The 21,363-nt window shown below is 41.3% G+C and overlaps 2 protein-coding genes and 1 pseudogene across 10 annotated transcripts in view; 2 read left to right on the plus strand and 1 right to left on the minus strand.

The window, feature by feature from the left end:
- SHB (SH2 domain containing adaptor protein B) overlaps positions 1 to 21,363 on the plus strand; it is a 214,599-nt gene that overhangs the window by 166,259 nt on the left and 26,977 nt on the right. For 2 of the 9 annotated variants that reach the window (XM_063594385.1, XM_063594379.1), the window contains exons 7-8: positions 3,147 to 3,268; positions 14,570 to 21,305. The exons of 1 other annotated variant lie outside the window; for it this stretch is intronic. The gene's annotated coding sequence lies outside the window, so the exon portion shown is untranslated. Of the gene's footprint in view, positions 1 to 3,146; positions 3,269 to 9,298; positions 9,408 to 14,569; positions 21,306 to 21,363 lie in introns of those variants that run through there. 6 more of the 9 variants (XM_063594378.1, XM_063594380.1, XM_063594381.1 and 3 more) reach the window with 5 other exon arrangements.
- Positions 14,612 to 21,305, plus strand: SLC25A51 (solute carrier family 25 member 51). Its single transcript, XM_063594386.1, has one exon. The coding sequence runs from the start codon at positions 14,612 to 14,614 to the stop codon at positions 15,503 to 15,505; it is 894 nt and encodes a 297-aa protein (XP_063450456.1). The 3' UTR covers positions 15,506 to 21,305.
- LOC129393094 (thioredoxin-related transmembrane protein 2-like) lies at positions 15,840 to 17,468 on the minus strand (annotated as a pseudogene).

The raw sequence follows: 21,363 nt of genomic DNA on the forward strand, positions 1-21,363 counted from the left end.
GAACTGGAATCACCCTTAGCGCATCTCAGGGGAAAACAAGCTAGGAGTTGACTCATCTGATCTCTCGTTTGGTAAATGAAAGCAAACTCAGATCAGTGGATTTTAAAATCAGATATTGCTTTGTCTTTATATTGGCAAGCTAGTGTCGTAACTAGGACTAGACCCAGGCTGATCTTGTTCTGAATGCTGACTCAGACCTGCTGACTAGTGGAAATTCACATCCTTTGAGAATTGGAGTTACCCTCTCCCCAGTTTTTGCAGAGACCTTTGTGCTAGGATCATATCTGTATCATGCTGATCCATGTAGGCTGTAAATTATAATAAGGTTTTAGACTTTACACTGTTTTCTTAGTCACAGAAGCTTGACACTTGTAGTTGCTTGAAAATCAAGTTCATTAACTGCTCCCTTATGATGAGATAGTTTTACGTAGCAAACAAGCGTAAAGTTATGGTAAATAAATTTTGCAATGAATTGCAAAGAATTATCCACATTAATGAATAAAAATATAAAGATCAGTTTAGCAAAGAAATTTAACCATGTTCACAGTATAGGTAAACATGCAAAAGTCTAAACTGTACTACCAAATAATGCTGTGCACATTATCCTTCTATTGCTAAATTAAGAACATGTTCACACCATCCTGGTGTGCAGGATTAAACTAGAGAAAAAGCTTTAAATCTGTAAAGTCCAGGAGGGTTTCATAACATTTTTTCCCCCATCTAGGCCTATTTTTTAAATCTGAGAATCTCAATGTACAGTAATGTTCTTAAAATAGTTTGATATGGTGGTCAATAAATGGTTAACTTCTGTTAGCTGTAGTTTTCTACTTGTTTAATAACAGTCCCCATTCTCACACAGAGTCATAAATAAACTAACCTTTATTTGCAAAATTTCAGAAAGTAATACAAGTAACATTCCAGTAAAAGTGAACATGGACAAAATTTTTATTGTTGTTCAAGTACGCAAATAACTTGGCTTGTACTGTCAAGGAGCATATGTAAACAGCTTGTAGGTGGTGACTTTATAATTTAAAATATTTTGTGTGCTCAATATGTAAAAATAAAATGGTTTTGACATTCATAAATTGTCACTATCATGTAATCATGTACATTAATCTAAATATTCTTGTTGATTTAACATTGTTTAATTCTGAAACTGAAGAAGTGCAAAGCATTACATAGGTATCAAGCATTTCTAGACTAAGTTTTAGGACTTCAAATATTGATTAATCTTAGCTTGTAAGTGTACTAATAAGAGTTTTTAACTCATACCTATCAGCTGAATCATTAAAACGTAAGGATGTAGTAGAACTAATAATTATCAAACTCAATACCCTAACAGACTTCAGTGTCTAGAACATATCTTGAAGTTAATCATATTAAGCCCCAAAACTCTGTACATTAAGAAAGGGAGAGGAGAGAGGGAACAGATGATATTCTGGAACCTTTTTTTTCCCTTTAATCTTATTTTTACTGTGAATAACAACACTAGACTCACTGAAGATTTTGGGACACTTACTAGCAAGCATAGTTAAGACAAAATGCCAACTCTCTTAAATAGTAGTAAGAGTTTTGCTCAAAGAAAAGTACACAGCCTTAAACAGTCAAGTTATGAAATAAAGGATAAAAATAGTTGTCTCACTTAAGAATTACAAGAAAATAAGCCAGGCACAGTGGCTCACACCTGTAATCCCAGCACTTTGGGAGGCCAAGGCAGGCTGGATCACTTGAGCTCAGGAGTTTGAGACCAGCCTGGCTAACATAGTGAAACCCCGTCTCCACTAAAAATACAGAAATTAGCCGGGTATTGTGGCATGCCTGTAATCCCAGCTACTTGGGAGGCTGAGGCAGGAGAATCGCTTGAACCCAGGAGGTGGAGGTTGCGGTGAGCCAAGATTGTGCCACTGCACTCCAGCCTGGGCAACAGAGTGAGACTCTGTCTCAAAAAAAAATTTTTTTTTTTAAACTAGGTGAGCACAGTGGCTGATGCCTGTAGTCCCCTTTGGGAGGCCAAGGCTGGCAGATGATGTGAGCCCAAGGAGTTTGAGACCAGCCTGGGCAACGTAGAGAAACCCTGTCTCTACAAAACATACAAAAATTAGCTGGGCTTGGTGGTGCGGGCCTGTGGTCCCAGGTACTCAGATGGCTGAGGTGGAAGGATTGCTTGAGCCCAGGAGGTCAAGGCTGCAGTAAGTGCAGTGAACTGTGAGGTAGCCACTGCACTTCAGCCCAGGTGACAGAGCAAAACTCTGTCTCAAAAAAACAAAACAAAACTGAGAAATAGTAAAATTGGTAATTCAGAAGCTGCTGCTTTGCTAGGAGTGGTAAAGTTATAAATTAGATAAACTGATAACCCTGCTCAAGAAAAAAGGGAACATAAGTACACAGGTTAGAAATAATTTTTTAAAACAGCAAGTGTTGGATGGGTGCAGTGGCTTGTAAATCCCAGCACTTTGGGAGGCCAAGGCAGGAGTTCAAGACCAGCCTGGGCAACATAGCAAGGCCCCCTCTCTGCTAAAAAAATGTTTTTTAAAAGTTAGCCAAGCATGGTGGCATGCACCTGTGGTCCTAGCTACTCAGGAGACTGAGGCCCCAGGGGTCCAGGCTGCAGTGAGCCATGATCGTACCACCGTACTCCAGTCTGGGTGACAGAACAAGACCCTGTCATTTTTTTTTTTTTTTTCTGGATGGAGTCTTGCTGTGATCTTGGTTTACTGCAACCTCTGCCTCCCGGGTTCAAGCAATTCTCCTGCCTCAGCCTCCCAGGTAGCTGGGACTACAGGTGCGTGCCACGATGCCTGGCTAAATTTTGGATTTTTCGTAGAGATGGGGTTTCACCGTGTTAGCCAGGATGGTCTCGATTTCCTGACCTCATTCATGATTCGCCTGCCTCAGCCTCCCAAAGTGATGGGATTACAGGCATGAGCCACCACACCTGGCCAAGATCCTGTCTTTAAAAATAAAAATAGGCTGGGAGCAGTGGCTCATGCCTGTCATCCCAACACTTTGGGAGGCCAGGGTGGGAGGAACACTTGAGCCCAGGAGTTTGAGACCACCGTGGACAACATAGCGAGACCCTGTCTCTACAAAAAAAAAAAAAAAAAAAAGGCTATATAAATTAAACCAGAATTTTTTTTTTTTTTAAGGAAATCCAGTTATCAAAATTGACTCAAGAAGAGAGAACCTAACAGAACAATAACAATGGAAGAAATTGGGAACATTATCACAAAGCTATCATCCTGCCAAACTCCAGGCTCAGATGTCACAGGTGAATGCAATTAAACTTCAAGGAACACATCATTTTGATAAGATTTAAATTGTTCTACAGTATGATGGGGGTGGGGGGGGTGGGGAATCACATATTCTTTTTACAAAGCCAGTGGAACATTGACACTGGCACTTGATGTGAAGATAGTATTAAAACTGAAAACTTATCTGAGTGCCAAGGCTTATGCCCATAATCCCAACACTTTGGGAGGCTGAGGCAGGAGGATTGCTTGAACCAAGGAGCTTCAGACCAGCCTGGGCAACACAGAGTGACCCTGTCTCTACAAAAAAGTGAAAAATTAGCCAGGCATGGTGGCGCACGTGTGTGGTCCCAGCTGGGAGAATTGCTTGAGTCTAGGAGCTTGAGGCTGCAGTGAGCCATGATTGTACCACTGCACTCCAGCCTGGGTGACAGAGTGAGACCCTGTCTTGTAAAAGAAGAAAAAAAAATGACAACATGATCTGTTATGAACAGTAATATGAAATTTTAAAATATTAGTAAATGGAAGTTAGCAGTATGATGAAAGAATATTTCACCACGGCCAAGTAGCATTTATCCACATATTGCAAGAGTGAGTAATCACCAAGAAATATGCTAACATAATACACCAAATGAATAAGTCAGAAAAGACAGAAAAGAATAATAAAATAGCTTGCCCTTGTTGAGTTCCTACTGTACACTAGACCGCTGTCCTGGGCACTTTACATGTTGTTAGCTCAGTTAATTGAGCTAGTCTATGAGGTAGTTAATAGCCATGTTTTATAAAGAGAATAAGCTATGGAGTGACTTGTCAAAGGTCACACAGTACATGTGTGGTGGAGCTAGGATTTAAGTAGGTAATTAGTAGGTTCCAGAGGCTGTACTCTTAAATATTACACTGGCTGTCTCCAGTGTTTGTATGATCATCTCAGGAGCTTTCTAAAAGCATTTGACCAAAGTTTAAGATAGACTCTTGAGTTATTGGTGGTGGGAAGGTGTGGAGGTGATTGAACTTCAGTACAACAATAATAAATGTATATTTCCTTCCCATGTTTGAAAATTCTCTCAGTTTGACTTATCAGTTGACTAGAAAAATGAAATTCATTTTTATTTTATTTATTTATTTATTTTTGAGACAGAGTCTTGCTGTGTCGCCCAGGCTGGAGTGCAGTGGTACAATCTTGGCTCACTGCAACCTTGCCTCCTGGGTTCCGGCAATTCTCCTGCCTCAGCCTCCCAAGTAGCTGAGATTACAGGTGCGTGCCACCATGCCCGGCTAATTTTTTTTTTTTTTTGAGATGGAGTTTCACTCTTGTTGCCCAGGCTGGAGTGCAATGGCATAATCTCAACTCACTGCAACCTCCGCCTCCCAGGTTCAAGCAATTCTCCTGCCTCAGCCTCCCGAATAGCTAGGATTACAGGCATGCGCCACCACGCCTGGCTAATTTTGTATTTTTAGTAGAGACAGGATTTCTCCATGTTGGTCAGGCTGGTCTTGAACTCCTGACCTCAGGTGATCCACCCGTCTCAGCCTCCCAAAGTGCTGGGATTACAGGCGTGAGCCACCGCACCCGGCCACCCCTGGCTAATTTTTGTATTTTTAGTACAGATAGGGTTTCGCCATGTTGGCCAGGTTGGTCTTGAACTTCTGACCTCAAGTGATCTGCCTGCTTCGGCCTCCCAGAGTGCTGGGATTACAGGTGTAAACTACTGCTCCTGGCCTGGAATCCATTCTTAATGGGAAGCACAATTTCATAGTTAATAGTTGGGGGCAGGAGCTTAAGTTATAATTGCAGCTCCACTAATTCTTAGAATGAATATAGATTGAAGTCTTGGGGTTTTTGGCATGATTTGTGAGATGAAATTATGTGATAGCAAAAGGAAGGCCTCCTTCACTTCATGTTTACAGTAGAGTCCTACAGATGGGCAGGGGTAGATGATAAACAGGGAGGAGGGATACTTGAGTGGAATAAATCTTATATGACTCAGCTGATCAGTGAACGTTTTTGTGTCTTGATTTGTTTCCCTGTGTAAACTTGAAAACTGCTAGGACCTGGATTATGAACACTCAGATGACAAAAACTTCCTGTTTAAAACCAAAAGCCAACTTAATGATAATCCCTAGGAGAGTTCCCACAGGTGTCAAGAAAAATATAACAACTATAATTATATATATATGTAATTATATATAGGGATTATAATTATAATTTATTATAATCCTTTATTATAATTTAATTTTGTTCAGGAAGTATTTATCAGTTCAATAAGAAGAAAGAATTACACATATTATAAAAGAGAAGGCAAAATTTTTTGCAAGTGATCTTTTACATGGTGGAAACTAAAACGTTCACCAAAAAACCGAGACATAGTAAGAATTCAGTAAGTTAGCTGGTTCTAACCTTAATACCCAAGAATTGTTAGTTGTTTTCTTATGCAAACGAAAACTAGTTAGAAAACTGATGGAAGTAAATAGCCTATGAATAATAATAATCAGGCAGGGCAAAGTGGCTCATGTCTGTAATCTCAGCACTTTGGGAGGCTGAGGCAGGAGGATCACTTGAGCCCAGAAGTTGAAGACCAGCCTGGGCAACATAGTGAAACCCCATCTCAAAAAGAAAAAAAATTTAAAAATTTAAAATATAATAGTAACCAAAAAGGTAAAATACATAGATGTAAGAAATAATATCTATGTGAAGAAAATTTTAATGCTTTAAGGTTTGCAAAAAGTTATAATAGGAAGATACCAAGTTCTTGTAAAGTTAAGATTCAATTTTGAAAAGATGATCAGTATTTAAAATTAAGATAGACTTGTCATGTCCTGTCTGTCATTCCCTCTGGACAGCTAGTTAATGACCTCCTGCTGTACGGGGCCTTGATACCTTCTATGATTGCACTTATCTCCCTATAGTCTAATTAATTTGCACGTCTTATCTCCCCTGACATAGGTACCGGACATACATATGCTCTTTAATTTTCACTCTTTCCATCCAAATACCACTAAAAATTCAAAGTTAATACTGTTCTGAACCTTAAATATTTATTTATTGAGACAGAGCTTTGCACTTGTCACCCAGGCTGGAGTGCAGTGGTGCAATCTCGGCTCACTGCAACCTCCGCCTCCTGGGTTCAAGTGATTCTCCTGCCTCAGCCTTCAGAGTAGGTGGGACAACAGGTGCACACCACCACGCCTGGCTAATTTTTGTATTTTTAGTGGAGATGGAGTTTCGCCATGTTGGCCAGACTGGTCTCGAACTCCTGACTTCAAGTGATCCACCCACCTCGGCCTCCCAAAGTACTGGGATTACCGGCGTGAGCCACTGTGCCCGGCCACCCAGCCTATTTTAAATATATATGCCTCATTCTGTGGATACATCTTCCACCATAAAACACCAACAGGATTTTGGGGAAGAGTACACTGAAGTTTACCTGAGAAAAGTGAGAGGGCCAGAAAAACTGTAATAATTATCTTTGGAGGGGGAAGCCCTACTAGATGATGAACTATATTTTGATGCTGCAATAGGTTAAAACAGGTTAGTACTAGAGAAGAAATACCAGGCTCTTTGTGGAAAAGAATGGAGTGCAGAAATAAACGCAAACGCCCGTGGGTATTTAGATTATGCTGCAACTGATGGAAACAAAGTTCAGTCATCAGTGATGTTGGCAGTCTGTTATCTTTGCCTCACTTCTTAAACTGATATTCCAGAGATATTACAGTATATGTGATAATTCACCATAAAAATTATGGAAGGGCCTGTAATCCGAGCACTTTGGGAAGCCAAGGCAGGCAGGTCACTTGAGGCCAGGAGTTTGAGACCAGCCTGGCCAATGTGGCAAAACCTTGTCTTTACTAAAAATATAAAAATTAGCAGGGCATGGCAGCACACACCTATCATCCCAGCTACTTGGGAGGCTGAGGCAGGAGAATCACTTGAACCAGGAAGGCAGAGGTTGCAGTGAGCCGAGATCATGCCTCTGTGCTCTATCCTAGATGATAGAGTGAGACTCTCTCAAAAAAAAAAAAAAGTTGTGGAAGGAAGCCTGGATTACTTGTTAATAATTTTGGAGTAATGAAGACCTTCTTAGGAGAACATGAAATCTAGAAGTTGAGATATATTTAATATTCAAATTAAGAACTTCAGTGTATAAAAATGATATAGACATGGAAAAATTATTTGCCACAATTTGACTAAAATAGATTCATTTGCTTCATATCCAAAAGATACTTTACAAATCAGTAAGACAACCAAAGTGCCAGCAGAAAAATGGGCAACATATATGAAAATGTATAGTAAAGAAGTGGTCAATAGAAATGAAAGATGGGGAATCATATTCAAAAATTTTAAATGGCAGGCAAGGTGGCTCACTCCTTACAATCCCAGCACTTTGGGAAGCTGAGGCATTAGGATCGCTTGAGGCTAGGGGTTGGAGACCAGCCTGGCTAACATAACAAGACCCCTTCTCTACAAAAAAAAAAAAAAAAAAAGCCGAATGTGGTGGTGGATACCTGTAGTTCCAGCTACTCAGGAGGCTGAGGCAGGAGGGTCATTTGAACCTAGGAGTTCGAGGTTACAGTAAACCATGACTGTGCCACTGCATCGTAGCCTGGGCAACAGAATGAGACCTTGTCTCAAAAAAAAAAAGTTTTTAATGGCAAAACAATTCACATGGTGTAGGTACAAGGTTGCCCATTGCTGCATTGTTTAAAGGTGAAATAGAAAAAAACAATACCCAAAGGAATAGTTCTACTATAAGGACACATGCACAGCCATGTTCACTGCAGCACTATTCACAGTAGCAAAGACATGGAATCAACCTAAATGCCCATCAGTAGTACACGGGATAAAGAAGACGTGGTACACATACACCATGGAATACTATGCAGGCATAAAAAGAGCAAGATTGTGCCCTTTGCTGGAACATGGATGGAGCTGGAAGCCATTATTCTTAGCATACTAACTCAGGAACAGAAAACCAAATACCACATGTTCTCACTTACAATTGGAAGCTAAATGATGTGAACTCATGGACACATAGAGGGGAACAACACACACTGGGGCCTATAGGAGAGTGGAGGGTGGGAGGAGGGAGAGGATCAGGAAAAATAACTAATGGGTACTAGGCTTAATACCTGGGTGGCGAAATAATCTGTACAACAAACCCCATGGCACAAGTTTACATAACAAACCTGCACACGTACCTCAGAACTTAAAATTTTTTTTAAAAGGCCAGGCCAGTGGCTCATGCCTGTAATCCCTGCACTTTGGGAGGCCAAGGCGGACAGATCACTTGAGCCCAGGAGTTCAAGACCAGCCTGGCCAACAAGTTGATACCCCGTCTCTACAAAAATAGAAAAATTAGCCAGGCATGGTGGCGGGCACCTGTAATCCCAGCTACTCGGGAGGTTGAGGCAGGAGAATCAGTTGAACCCAGGAGGTGGAGGTTGCAGTGAGCCGAGATCGCACCACTGCATTCCAGCCTGGGCAACAAAGCAAGACTCTGCCTCAAAAAAAAAAAAAAAAAAGTTAAAAAAAAAGGTGAGTGGGGGCAGGTTTAATTAGACCTTTCCTCTAGACACTCTCTGGAAGGTCTTGGAATTAAAAATGTATATCTTTTGTATACCCACTCACACACTTGGCAAGCTGAATTGTCCACAGAGTTTTCCAAACCTTAATAATACAAAACCATAAAAAAAAACAGCAACCATAAATAGGAGGTAGAATAAATTGTATACAGTGCAGTCATTTCATAGAGTACTGTGCAACCATTCTGAACGCTGAGGTATCTCTGTGCTAATATTAGATTCCAAAATGCATTGTTACATACCTCACTTTTTAAACTTAGTAGTGTGTGTGTGTGTTTCTTTTTAAAATGACGAGTAGGTTGAAGAGGGCAGGGAATAGGGGTGGGTGAGCGTGAACAGAGTCAGGCTGATTGCTGCAGGGTCCCTTGCATTAGTTCAGGTGAGAAGTGACCCGAGTAGGCCAGTGAGCCTGGAGGAGAGGCTCTCTGTGTGTTTAATTGGTTTCCAGCTTTTTTTCTCTATTCATGTAGGTTATACACGTTTCTTCTGTGAATTTTTATTTAAATGATTTTTTGTTGTTACTGGATCTACAAACAGCCCAACTCCAAGGAATCTGGCATCTCTCAGTGGAGCATACAGGTGACTTCATAATCTAACCGCATTAGTAACTGCCAAAATCGGAAGTAATTTCTCTCTGTTTAAAAGGCAGTGAAACAAATTTTCAGAGCAGGTTTCTTCAACTGAACAAAATATTTTGGACCTTAGAGGTGGTATGGCTCTCCTGATCAGGGAGGGACAGTGAAAGGTTTGAGCTCTGACACTGCCCAGCTCTCTGGATACAACCAAGTGACTTTCTTTGAGTGGGGAGAAGTTTCCTGACTCCTTGTATTACCTTCCTTAGGGTAGACTTTGGGCCTGCAGTGACATTAGTCCTAACTTGCTCTTAGGTAAGAAGAGTTCATCTTTTCTAATAGGAACATGACAGCAAAGCAGCTCAAACTCCAAAGAGGCGTTAGGCCATAGATTGTACAGATGTCTACATTTTCTTAATCATAGTCTATATTCTTAGAAAAGGATATACAGATCTTAGTGTAACATACTTAAGTAAAATAGTTTCTTTCATTTGCTTCACAAGAGAAAGCAAAAAAATTTGGCTGGGCACAGTGGCTTACACCTGTAATCCCAGCACCTTGAGAGGCTGAGGCAGTTGGATCACTTCAGCCCAGAAGCTCAAGACCAGCCTGGGCAACATGGTGAAACCTCATCTCTACAAAAAAATACAAAAATTGGGCCAGGCGCTGTGGCCCACACCTGTAATCCTAGCACTTTGGGAGGCCAAGGCGGGCGGATCACCTGAGGTCAGGAGTTCAAGACCAGCCTGACCAACACAGCAAAATCTGTCTTTACTAAAAATAGAAAAACTAGCTGGGCATGGTGGTGCGCACTTGTAATCCCAGCTACTTGGGAGGCTGAGGCAGTAAAATCGCTTGAACCCAGGAGGCAGAGGTTGCAGTGAGCTGAGATCGTGCTACTACACTGCAGCCTGGGCAACAGAGTGAGACTCCATGTAAAAGAAAAAAAAAAAAATTAACCAGGTGTGGTGGCATGTGCCTGTAGTCCCAGGTACTCAGAGGGCTGAGGTGGGAGAATTGCTTGACCCCAGGAGGTTGAGGCTGCAGGTGAGCCAAGATTGCACTACTGCATTCCAGCCTGGGCAACAGTGAGACACTGTCTCAAAAAAAAAGAAAAAGAAAAAAAAATATATATATAATGTAGTATTATATATATTGTATATATATAATGTATTATATATATTGTATATATATAATGTAGTATTATATATATTGTATATATATAATGTAGTATTGTTCAGAGGGTCTTGGGATTTTCCTGAGGGTCCTAACCGGCTTCTCTGTCCTCATCAGCTACCCATCCTTCTCTACCTACGTTGTGCCCCTGCAGGGCATACACAAGTAACCTCCAAGAACGCGATGCCGCTGCTCCTTTAGCCCAACACCTGTGCCTTAGCCTCTGCTGCTCCATTGGCTAAAATGTGCTTCACCCTTATGTGCATAGTGACAGTTATTCAGCTTTCAGAGCCGAGCCCACGGGTCATGTCCTGCCTGTCATTCTCTCCAGACAGCTGATTAATGACCTCCTGCTGTATGGGGCCTTGATACCTTCCATGATTTCATTTATCTCCCTGTTGTCTAATTATTTGCCTGTCTTATCTCCCCTGACATAGGTACCTGACATACGTATGCTATTTAATTTTTACTTTGCGTCTAAATACCATTAAAAATTCAAAATTAATCCTACACTGAATCTTAAACACTTCTTTATTTTTAATAACTTTATGTCTCATCCTGTGGATACATCTTCACTTACACATTGTGTCTTTTACTATTGAGCATTTGTATTCATTATTTGCTGTTAAAAGCCTGGCTGTGACTATCTTATGGCTGAATCTTTTTTTTTTTTTTTTTAAAGTAGTTGTGTGTGTATATATATATATATAATTTTTTTTTTTTTTTTTTTTTATTGATCATCCTTGGGTGTTTCTCGCAGAGGGGGATTTGGCAGGGTCATAGGACAATAGTGGAGGGAAGGTCAGCAGACAAACAAGTGAACAAAGGTCTCTGGTTTTCCTAGGCAGAGGACCCTGGGGCCTTCCGCAGTGTTTGTGTCCCTGGGAACTTGCGATTAGGGAGTGGTGATGACTCTTAACGAGCATGCTGCCTTCAAGCATCTGTTTAACAAAGCACATCTTGCACCGCCCTTAATCCATTTAACCCTGAGTGGACACAGCACATGTTTCAGAGAGCACGGGGTTGGGGGTAAGGTCATAGATCAACAGCATCCCAAGGCAGAAGAATTTTTCTTAGTACAGAACAAAATGGAGTCTCCTATGTCTACTTCTTTCTACACAGACACAGCAACAATCTGATTTCTCTATCTTTTCCCCACATTTTGCCCTTTTCTATTCGACAAAACCGCCATCGTCATCATGGCCCGTTCTCAATGAGCTGTTGGGTACACCTCCCAGACGGGGTGGCGGCCGGGCAGAGGGGCTCCTCACTTCCCAGAAGGGGCGGCCGGGCAGAGGCGCCTCCCACCTCCCGGACGGGGCGGCTGGCCGGGTGGGGGCTGCCCCCCACCTCCCTCCTGGACGGGGCGGCTGGCCGGGCGATGGTTGAATCTTTGTGTACATGTTGTGTGAATTATTTTCTTAATCTGTAGTCTTAGAAGGAAAATTATGGTTGTGTGTGTGTTCCATATTCATTACACATCGGTGGCTCTGGCAGATATACGCCCCTTAGGAACTAATGCTATCTGATTCTTTCTGTGCCTCAGCTCTACGCTTTCTACTTTGAGAGTGATCATGGTTCTCTTTAACATCTTTTGTCCTGAGTGTTGAGCAGTTCACCACAGCATGTGTGTAGTATGAGGAGGGAAAAAAAACATAAGGAACTTGGCAATTTTTTGTTCCAAGTGAAAGACCTAGACGGTTTTTTGTTGTTTTTATTATTTCCCATTGAAACTCTTAAATATGGTTTGGATTGTTTCCACCTCTTGGCTGTTGTGAATAGTACTTCTGTGAACGTGGGTGTACAAGGTCTTTGAGACTGCGCTTTCAATTGTTTTGGTTATATCCCCAGAAGTAGGATTGTTGGATCGTATGTTCTTTTTTTTTTTTCAAAGCAGGGTATTACTCTGTCACCCAGGCTGGAACGCAGTGACATGAACACAGCTCACTGCAGCCTGAACTTCCTGGGCTCAAGAGGTCCTTCTCCCTCCACCTTCCCAGTAGCTGGTGTACGCCATCATGCCCAACAAATTTATTTTGATTTTTGTAGAGGCAGAGTCTCACTATGTTGCCCAGGCTGGGCACAAATTTGTGGCCTCATGCAATCCTCCCACCTTGGTCTTCCAAAGTTCTGGGATGACAAGTGTGAGCCACTGCGCCTGACTACTATTTTTAATTTTTAAATTATTGTTATTATTTTTAGAAACAAGAGTCTTGCTCTGTTGCCCAGGCTGGAGTGCAGTGGTGCAATCATGGCTCACTGCAGCCTTGACCTCCCTGGCTCAATTGATCCTCCCACCTCAGCATCCCACATAGCTGGGGCTACAGGCATGTGCTACCATGCCCAGATAATTTTTAACTTTTTCATAGGCATAGGATCTCTCTATGTTGCCCACAGTGGTCTCAAACTCGTGATTCAAGCAATCCTCCTGCCCCAGCCTCCCAAAGTGCTGGGATTACAGGCATAAGCCACCATGCCTGGCCAGTATCTTACTGTTAAGGAATTAAAATCCAATTAAAAAATATTTAGCCTCATATACACACACACATACACATATGTGTGTATATATTTATATATATTTATAATATATAGAAGTTTCTATATATTTCTATTATATCTAAGATATAATATACAGTTATCATGTTATCCCCCAAATAAAGGTGATTTCCAAGACCAGAACTGGAAGGTGGGAATTGTTCTGTATGACCCAGCTATTTGGATCTGGATTTTTTCAGGGAGAAGGAATCAGATTTAGATGACTGGCAAGGAAAGATCATGCATTTTACAGAAGGAGGTGTATTATAGGGGTGGAACTTTGGCTTAGTTCCAATCATTTTCAGCAGTATCTAGTATAGCCACCTCTTATCCCAGGGCAGCCTCACAAAGTCATTGCCATCTGTGTTATGGTAGCAGGGATATGAGCCCTGGAATCACTCAGACTTCATTTCAGAATGCTGACCCCACCAGTTACTAGCTGTGCCCTGAACAGAACAAAAGGGAATACTGGTTTTATTCATTTGTAAAACTGGAAAAATAATTGTGGAGTTGTTTTGAGAATTCATACATGAAAATAGAGTGCATGGTACATACCTGCAGGCCTTCCTTGCCCCCATAGTCCCACACCTCCACCTTCCAAGGTGCATGTTCAGTGTCCCTTACCTGTGTTCCCACAATGGTTGGTTGTCATAGAAGCTGTCACATTGGTGTAATTGTTCACCTTGGCACATTCTATTAGTTTGTGAATTCCTTATCTTTGAATCTCTAGCAACTTAGCAGAGGACCTAGTTCATAGTAGGTACCAAAGAAGTATAAATATGAATAGAATGAATGCATGTCTTGCTATTTTATTTCTCATGGGAGGAATGTGGGCCTATTTCAGCAGGACAATAGATAGATACCGTATATAGTGTAGTCAGTAATTACGAACTAGTCTAGTGGCTCTGAAAGTTTTTGGTGTTAGGACTCCTTTACAGTCTTAAAAATGATTGTGGGCCCCAAACACCCTTTGTTTATGTGGACTGATATTCAGGGTCTTTAGGAATTTAAAATTAAAATATGAATTTTAAGGTAATGATAAACACATTACATGTTAACACATTTTCATGAAAAATAACATTCATGCCTCCCATTTTTTTCTAATGATTTTACAGTCATTAGAAAATATTTTACAGTTTTCTAAGCCTTTTGCATGTCTGACTTAAGATGGAGTTTCCTGTTTGCTGCATTCAGTCTGTTGTGATAAGTCATTTTGATTAAAGTATATGCAAAAAATCAAGCCTCACATAGATATGTAGTTTGAAAAAGGAAAATCTCCTGGACTCCCAAAAGGATCTCAGGGACTTCCAGGGGTCTTCTGAAAATGCTTTAAGAATCACTGATCTAGTCTGAAAAGGAAAATGTGGTGTCCAGATATTAGAGGATGGATTAGGGAGAAAGCCCATGTGTTTAGCTCTCTATAAAACGGGTTTACCCGTTGTCATTTATTATTTGTAGGTTAAAAAAAGTCCTTCATGAAAAAGAAAGATCTTAAGCAACATGATGGATTCAGAAGCTCATGAAAAGAGGCCACCAATACTAACATCTTCAAAACAAGATATATCACCTCATATTACAAATGTTGGTGAGATGAAGCATTACTTGTGTGGCTGCTGTGCAGCCTTCAACAATGTCGCAATCACATTTCCCATTCAGAAGGTCCTCTTTCGACAACAGCTGTATGGCATCAAAACCCGGGATGCAATACTTCAGTTGAGAAGGGATGGATTTCGAAATTTGTATCGTGGAATCCTTCCCCCATTGATGCAGAAGACAACTACGCTTGCACTTATGTTTGGTCTGTATGAGGATTTATCCTGCCTTCTCCACAAGCATGTCAGTGCTCCAGAGTTTGCAACCAGTGGCGTGGCGGCAGTGCTTGCAGGGACAACAGAAGCAATTTTCACTCCACTGGAAAGAGTTCAGACATTGCTTCAAGACCACAAGCATCATGACAAATTTACCAACACTTACCAGGCTTTCAAGGCACTGAAATGTCATGGAATTGGAGAGTATTATCGAGGCTTGGTGCCCATTCTTTTCCGGAATGGACTCAGCAATGTCTTGTTTTTCGGCCTTCGAGGTCCCATTAAGGAGCATCTGCCTACCGCAACGACTCACAGTGCTCATCTGGTCAATGATTTTATCTGTGGAGGTCTATTGGGTGCCATGTTGGGATTCTTGTTTTTTCCAATTAATGTTGTAAAAACTCGCATACAGTCTCAGATTGGTGGGGAATTTCAGTCTTTCCCCAAGGTTTTCCAAAAAATCTGGCTGGAACGGGACAGAAAACTGATAAATCTTTTCAGAGGTGCCCATCTGAATTACCATCGGTCCCTCATCTCTTGGGGCATAATCAATGCAACTTATGAGTTCTTGTTAAAGGTTATATGAAAAAACCATCAGTTAAGTGCCATTTATCAACTGAATAGACCTTCTAAGAAGAATGCAGTTTGGCCTCTTTTTTTTTTTTTTTTTTTTTTTTTTAAAGGAAATCCCAATCTTATTATGGAAAGCCATCAACTGGGTGTGGGGAGTAGGTCAGAGGGTTAGTGAAAGTCCAGGGGATTTCTCCTCCAAGTCCTACCACACAAAGGAAAATCTCAAGCCTTTATTCACCCCTTCTCAATCCCCACAAAATAGGGGGTTGTTCAATATTGTCTTCAATGATAAAAACTTTGTGGTTAAAAGTTTCTCCTTAGGACTAGTGACAAAGTTAGGCTTATACTTTTTATTTTTTTTGAGACAGAGTCTTGCTCTGTTGCCCAGGCTGGAGTGCAGTGGCACGATCTTGGCTCACTGCAACCTCCGCCTCCAGGGTTCAAGCAATTCTCCTGCCTTAGCCTCCTAAGTAGCTGGGATTACAGGCGCCCACCACCACGCCCAGCTAATTGTTTTGTATTTTTAGTAGAGACGGGGTTTCACCATGTTGGTCAGGCTGGTCTCCAACCCCTGACCTCGTGATCCACCCGCCTCGGCCTCCCAAAGTGCTGGGATTATAGGCGTGAGCCACTGTGCCTGGCCACGCCCAGCTAATTTTTTTTTTTTTTTGTATTTTTAGTAGAGATGGGGTTTCATCGTGTTAGCCAGGATGGTCTCGATCTCCTGACCTCGTGATCCACCCGCCTCGGCCTCCCAAAGTGCTGGGATTACAGGTGTGAGCCACTGCACCCAGCCAGGCTTATACTTTTAATGAAGACCATAAACCAAGCCAGAAGGGCTTAAGGAAGCAAGAGTCCTTGGGGGAAAATTCTTAGCGTTCTGTACCCCAGCATCTTACCTTAGGGTTAAATCTAGGTCTAACCAGGCTGTGCAGGTTGACTAAGAAGGAATAATGAAATGACAGAGTTTCATGGAGAAACCATGGAGATGTCTGAATAGCTGATAAGCAGTTAACACACTGACCCAAGCTTGGAGGGAAACCATTTCCCCCTCCATCCTGTGAGATCTCTTTCTTGCTCCAGTGAAACAGTTGGCCACAACATGGCAGGCCTTCCTGTAGGGTGCCTGACAATTCCCTAGATGCCTCTTTAAAATCAGAAGCCGCGCACTGCCCCACCCAGTCACAGCCAAAGGGAAAACATAAATAAAAGGCTGTAGTCTCAGGCTTGTGGTTATGGAAAGAGCCTGGAATTGACAGGAGAGGAAGCACTGCCAAAGTGAGGATTTTATTTATCCTTCTTGCTTTCCCCATCTGACACTGTGGTGGGGGTTGAAGCCACAGGCTGCTCCTCAGGGATATCGTCTCCAGCCTTTGATAGCTTCTTGGCCCGCTGGTATAGCTCATTTAAGTTAAATTCTCGGATCACATTCTCCTCAGAGAAGGTCCATGAGACAGCCCGTCCTTTCTTGTCAGTCTGTGGCTGCCGCATTACCTTCTTGCCACCTTGGAACAGGATCAGGGTAGGGAGTTGATTGGTGAGGGGTGATGTGCTCACTTTGTACCGCGTACTAACATCAGTATAGCGTCCAGCATCCACCGTCCCAAAATTTAGCCCTGTACAGTTGTACTTAAGGGAGAGGTCAGCATAGATAGGGGCAAATGATTGGCAGTCATTAGATCAATTGGCAAAGAACTCCACAATCCAAGTGACCCTGTTGTCCCGTTCTAGTTCCTCATCAATGGTTTTATCATTGAAGTACTTGATATACTCACGGCCCATATATGGGGGGGGGGGGGTTTGCACGTCATCAGGAACACTATGCAGAGTGTGATGTAAAGTAGGCCCATGCGAATATCCAAGCGGAAGAAAAGAATTGCGTTGGCCACTTTACTAAACATGAAAATGTTGCCTATATGTTGCTCCACAGTGATGGATCTGCGGTTCTTCATCATCACAATGGCACTGAGAAACATCAGGATCTCCGCTTCTCTCTCCGGTTTTGGGCAACTCCTTTGGGGTTCCGAGTCTTCTCTGAGGCCCACGTTGGGCGCCGTATTATTGTTGCCAAAAAGAGTGAAACTCACAATGAAACCCCATCTCTACTAAAAATACAAAAAATTAGCCAGGCGTGGTGGTGGGCGCCTGTAGTCCTAGCTACTCGGGAGGCTGAGACAGGAGAATCTCTTTCTTAATTGGCCAAATATAAGTTGGTGTCATAACTCCAGGCCACAGTGAGTTATGGGCAAAGCTTTTTTCCTTAAGCATCAACAAAATAGAATAAAAGGTTCCAATAGGAAAATACAAGGTTTTTGTTTTGTTTTGTTTTCTGTTTTTTTTTTTTTTTTTTTTTTATCATTACCTAAGAGCTTTAGGCTAATTGCCTGGTAAATAGCTGTCCATCTGATGGCCTTTGACAGGGAACCTAATCCCCAAGATAGGATTCTTTTTCTTAAACCAATCTTGAAATCGCCTGCATTGAAACATAAGTGGCTGTGACCGGCCAGAGAGAAGGTCCTCAGGGGCCAGGGGCTCCTCAGGCTTCCTTTGTTACTCCATTGCTTGCTTCTCTGCCCTTAGGAGCAGCTGCAGAGGACAGTCTTCATTAAGCTCAAGCATATGACAAAGGGGCAGAACAGAGAAGAAAAACAGCTTATTAGGTATAGGCTTTTCATGATAAATTGCTTGTATTAGTTTTGAAACTAAGCACCTATTGGATAGGCATTATACTATTTCTATTTAGATATGGTAGATCAAGGAGCTATGAAAGTTCCCGTTTTGCTTTCTAGGTTTGAAAGTTTTCTGTTCGATTCTGACTGTGATCTTCAACCCTTCCAAAATGTCCTTATGTTATAATTTCACTTATTTCATTGCCAAAAGATGAAGGGACTTGAATCTTGTTATAGTTGTTCCATCCTGTTAACAAGTTTTCATTTTGTGTGTGGATCAAATTCTGGTTAGCTTGGTTTCTTTGAATTACTGGTGCCATCTCAGCAAAGGTCTGTGGTTATTTTTCCCCTTGAGTGGGAGTTGGTCATATTCAAGCATCCTGTTCTCTTAAAACTCTCCTTTTAAAAAATAAACACTTCCATAACATTTTGTTTTGGAAGTCTATTAATGCAATCCCACTTTTTTCCCCCTAGTTTCTAAATGTTAAAGAGAGGGGAAAAAAGGCTCAGGATAGTTTTCACCTCACAGTGTTAGCTGTCTTTTATTTTACTCTTGGAAATAGAGACTCCATTAGGGTTTTGACATTTTGGGAACCCAGTTTTACCATTGTGTCAGTAAAACAATAAGATAGTTTGAGAGCATATGATCTAAATAAAGACATTTGAAGGGTTAGTTTGAATTCTAAAAGTAGGTAATAGCCAAATAGCATTCTCATCCCTTAACAGACAAAAACTTATTCGTCAAAAGAATTAGAAAAGGTGAAAATATTTTTTCCAGATGAAACTCATGTGCCACTTCCAATTGACTAATGAAATACAAGAGACAGACTGAAAAAGTGGATTATGCATCTTAAAACCCTTTCTGTAAATATTATGTAGCTAAAGATTGATTTCCAGCATCTGACATGACAGTAGGTTTCTTGTTAACCAGTTTTTCTTCTTTCTGGATAATTGCATATGAATATTTATACATACTGACCAAAATAAAGGCCTCAACTTGGTAGTTTACTGAAAGTTCTTGGACAAATAGTCCATAAAAGCTGTTGACCTCTAAATGCACTATGGCTGGTTAAATACAGTGACCATCCTTCTTCCAGCTGTAAAGGATGAAGCGTATTAAGCATTAGCCAGGCAGTAATAAAGCTAAATAGCCATACAGCAGCTCTGACAATGTTGTGCTGGATATTGCAGTTTGCTTTCAAGGTGCAGATGTAAGGATTTTAAAAAATAATAATTTGGCACCAAATAAATATGAGTAACATCCTTTGGCCTATTAAATAGAGTCAGGATTTGAAGGGAATTGAGTTTGAGTAATGAATAAATAAAGGCACCTTGGTGCCTGACCCCCTCAATCATACGTGTGACTTTGAGCACTCACAGGTGTGTGCAGCTACTCAGCCCAGGGCAGGTGGGTTAGCCTGGGGTTATACCTTGGCCCTGGGAATAGACACCATTGGGCCTTTGGTTTTGTTGGGCTTCCTTTTGTCTTTACACTCCATACAGGTGGTAGAAATCTGAGTTCTAAAGCACTTTTGTGAAATACAAGCTAAGTGAGAATTCTAAAGAAAATGCTTTGGTTTCTGCTGTCTCAAATAAGTGGCATTTAAAAACAATTATTAATAAATATTTTTAATGGTTTTAACTCAGTATTTTTTTTATTTCTTTGTCACTCTTTACAGCTTTTGAAGACCAAACTGCAAATACATTACCAGGGATGGTTTTGTGTTGTCCTATAGACTTCTTAAATTTGACAAAAAATTTAGCAGAACTTGTAACCAACAGCTTTGTCTGAACTTGAAGTCAAAATGTGTTGTTAATAAGAGATTCTAACTATTGCTTTTACCTTCAGTGTGAACTAGTGTGGTAACAACTTTGAAAAGGCAGGCCAGGTGCAGTGGCTCACGCCTGTAATCCCAGCACTTTGGGAGGCCAAGGCGGGTGGATCACTTGAGGTCAGAAGTTTGAGACCAGCCTGGCCAACATGGCGAAACACCATCTCTACTAAAAATACAAAAAACTAGCCGGGTATGGTGGCACATGCCTGTGATCCCGGCTACCCAGGAGGCTGAGGCAGGAGAATCGCTTGAACCTGGGAGGCGGAGGTTGCAGTGAGCCGAGATTGCGCCACTGCACTCCAGCCTGGGCAACAGAGTGAAACTCTGTCTCAAAAAAAAAAAAAAAAAAAATTGAAAAGGCAAACGTGATTGAATATCCGAAAAGCTTTAAAAGTGGCCTTTCTGTTACGTCTGTGGCACAAATGGCTCATGAGCGCAGGACACTTATGGTCTTGTGTCCTATACTTCATGTGTGATGCCACCAGAAATCTTATGGATTCCATATTGAACACACTGAGAGTGGTATGAGCCCTCAGGACTGCACCACAGAGTAAACACAACCTTGATATGGTGGCGAATATGTGTGTCTTTCTTGTTTCATTTGTGGTTGGGGACAAAATCGATGTATTTGTCTAAATAGTCGATATTCATCTTAACATGGTTGGTTGTGTAATCACCGGCTATATTGTGAACTGTGCAATAAAACAGAAGCATTTGTGTATATAATTACCTTTGGATACCTGAAATTCCCAAGCTTGGTTACAATGTAATGCTCAGTATAAGGCTGTGCAAACATGTAAGGGAATAATGGTGGTCGATGGGATATATGAAATGGGATCTAGAGGGCTTCGAGTGAAGCCAGTCATGTTGAACGAACACTGGTTCAGTGTAGATGAAGTAGAGTGAGGCGTGTGCAGTCATAAAATGAAGGGTGGACAGGAGATTACATTTGAAGAAAGGATAAGCACTCAGACTTGGTCTCTTTTAAATTAAAATATTTCTTTTCTCATGTGCAAATGTATATCAAAGACTTGAACAGGTATTCTCTTGAAATTTGAGGATTTTTAGTTTTTAATGCTGTCTTTGCTTAATATTAAATACATGTTGCCTATTGGCTCCCAAATTGTGTGGGAGTCTCTAAATGTTTCCTCTTGAAGGTTCATTATTGAAAGTGGTTAAGTGCACAATGCTATTTTTGTTTGATAGTTTGAGTTTTATGACCCTATGAGTTTAAATGAAATCTGTTAAATGTTTCAGAGTTAACACTTTTTTTTTGATAATTTGGAATAAAGTTTGTTTTTTAAGCCCACTCTTTTTGGTCTTCTCTTATGCTTGAGTAGTTGCTTGTTACTGGCACGTTCCTTTTT

This window comes from Pan paniscus, chromosome 11 (assembly GCF_029289425.2).
Source record: "Pan paniscus chromosome 11, NHGRI_mPanPan1-v2.0_pri, whole genome shotgun sequence".
In the NCBI taxonomy this organism is placed as follows: domain Eukaryota; kingdom Metazoa; phylum Chordata; class Mammalia; order Primates; family Hominidae; genus Pan; species Pan paniscus.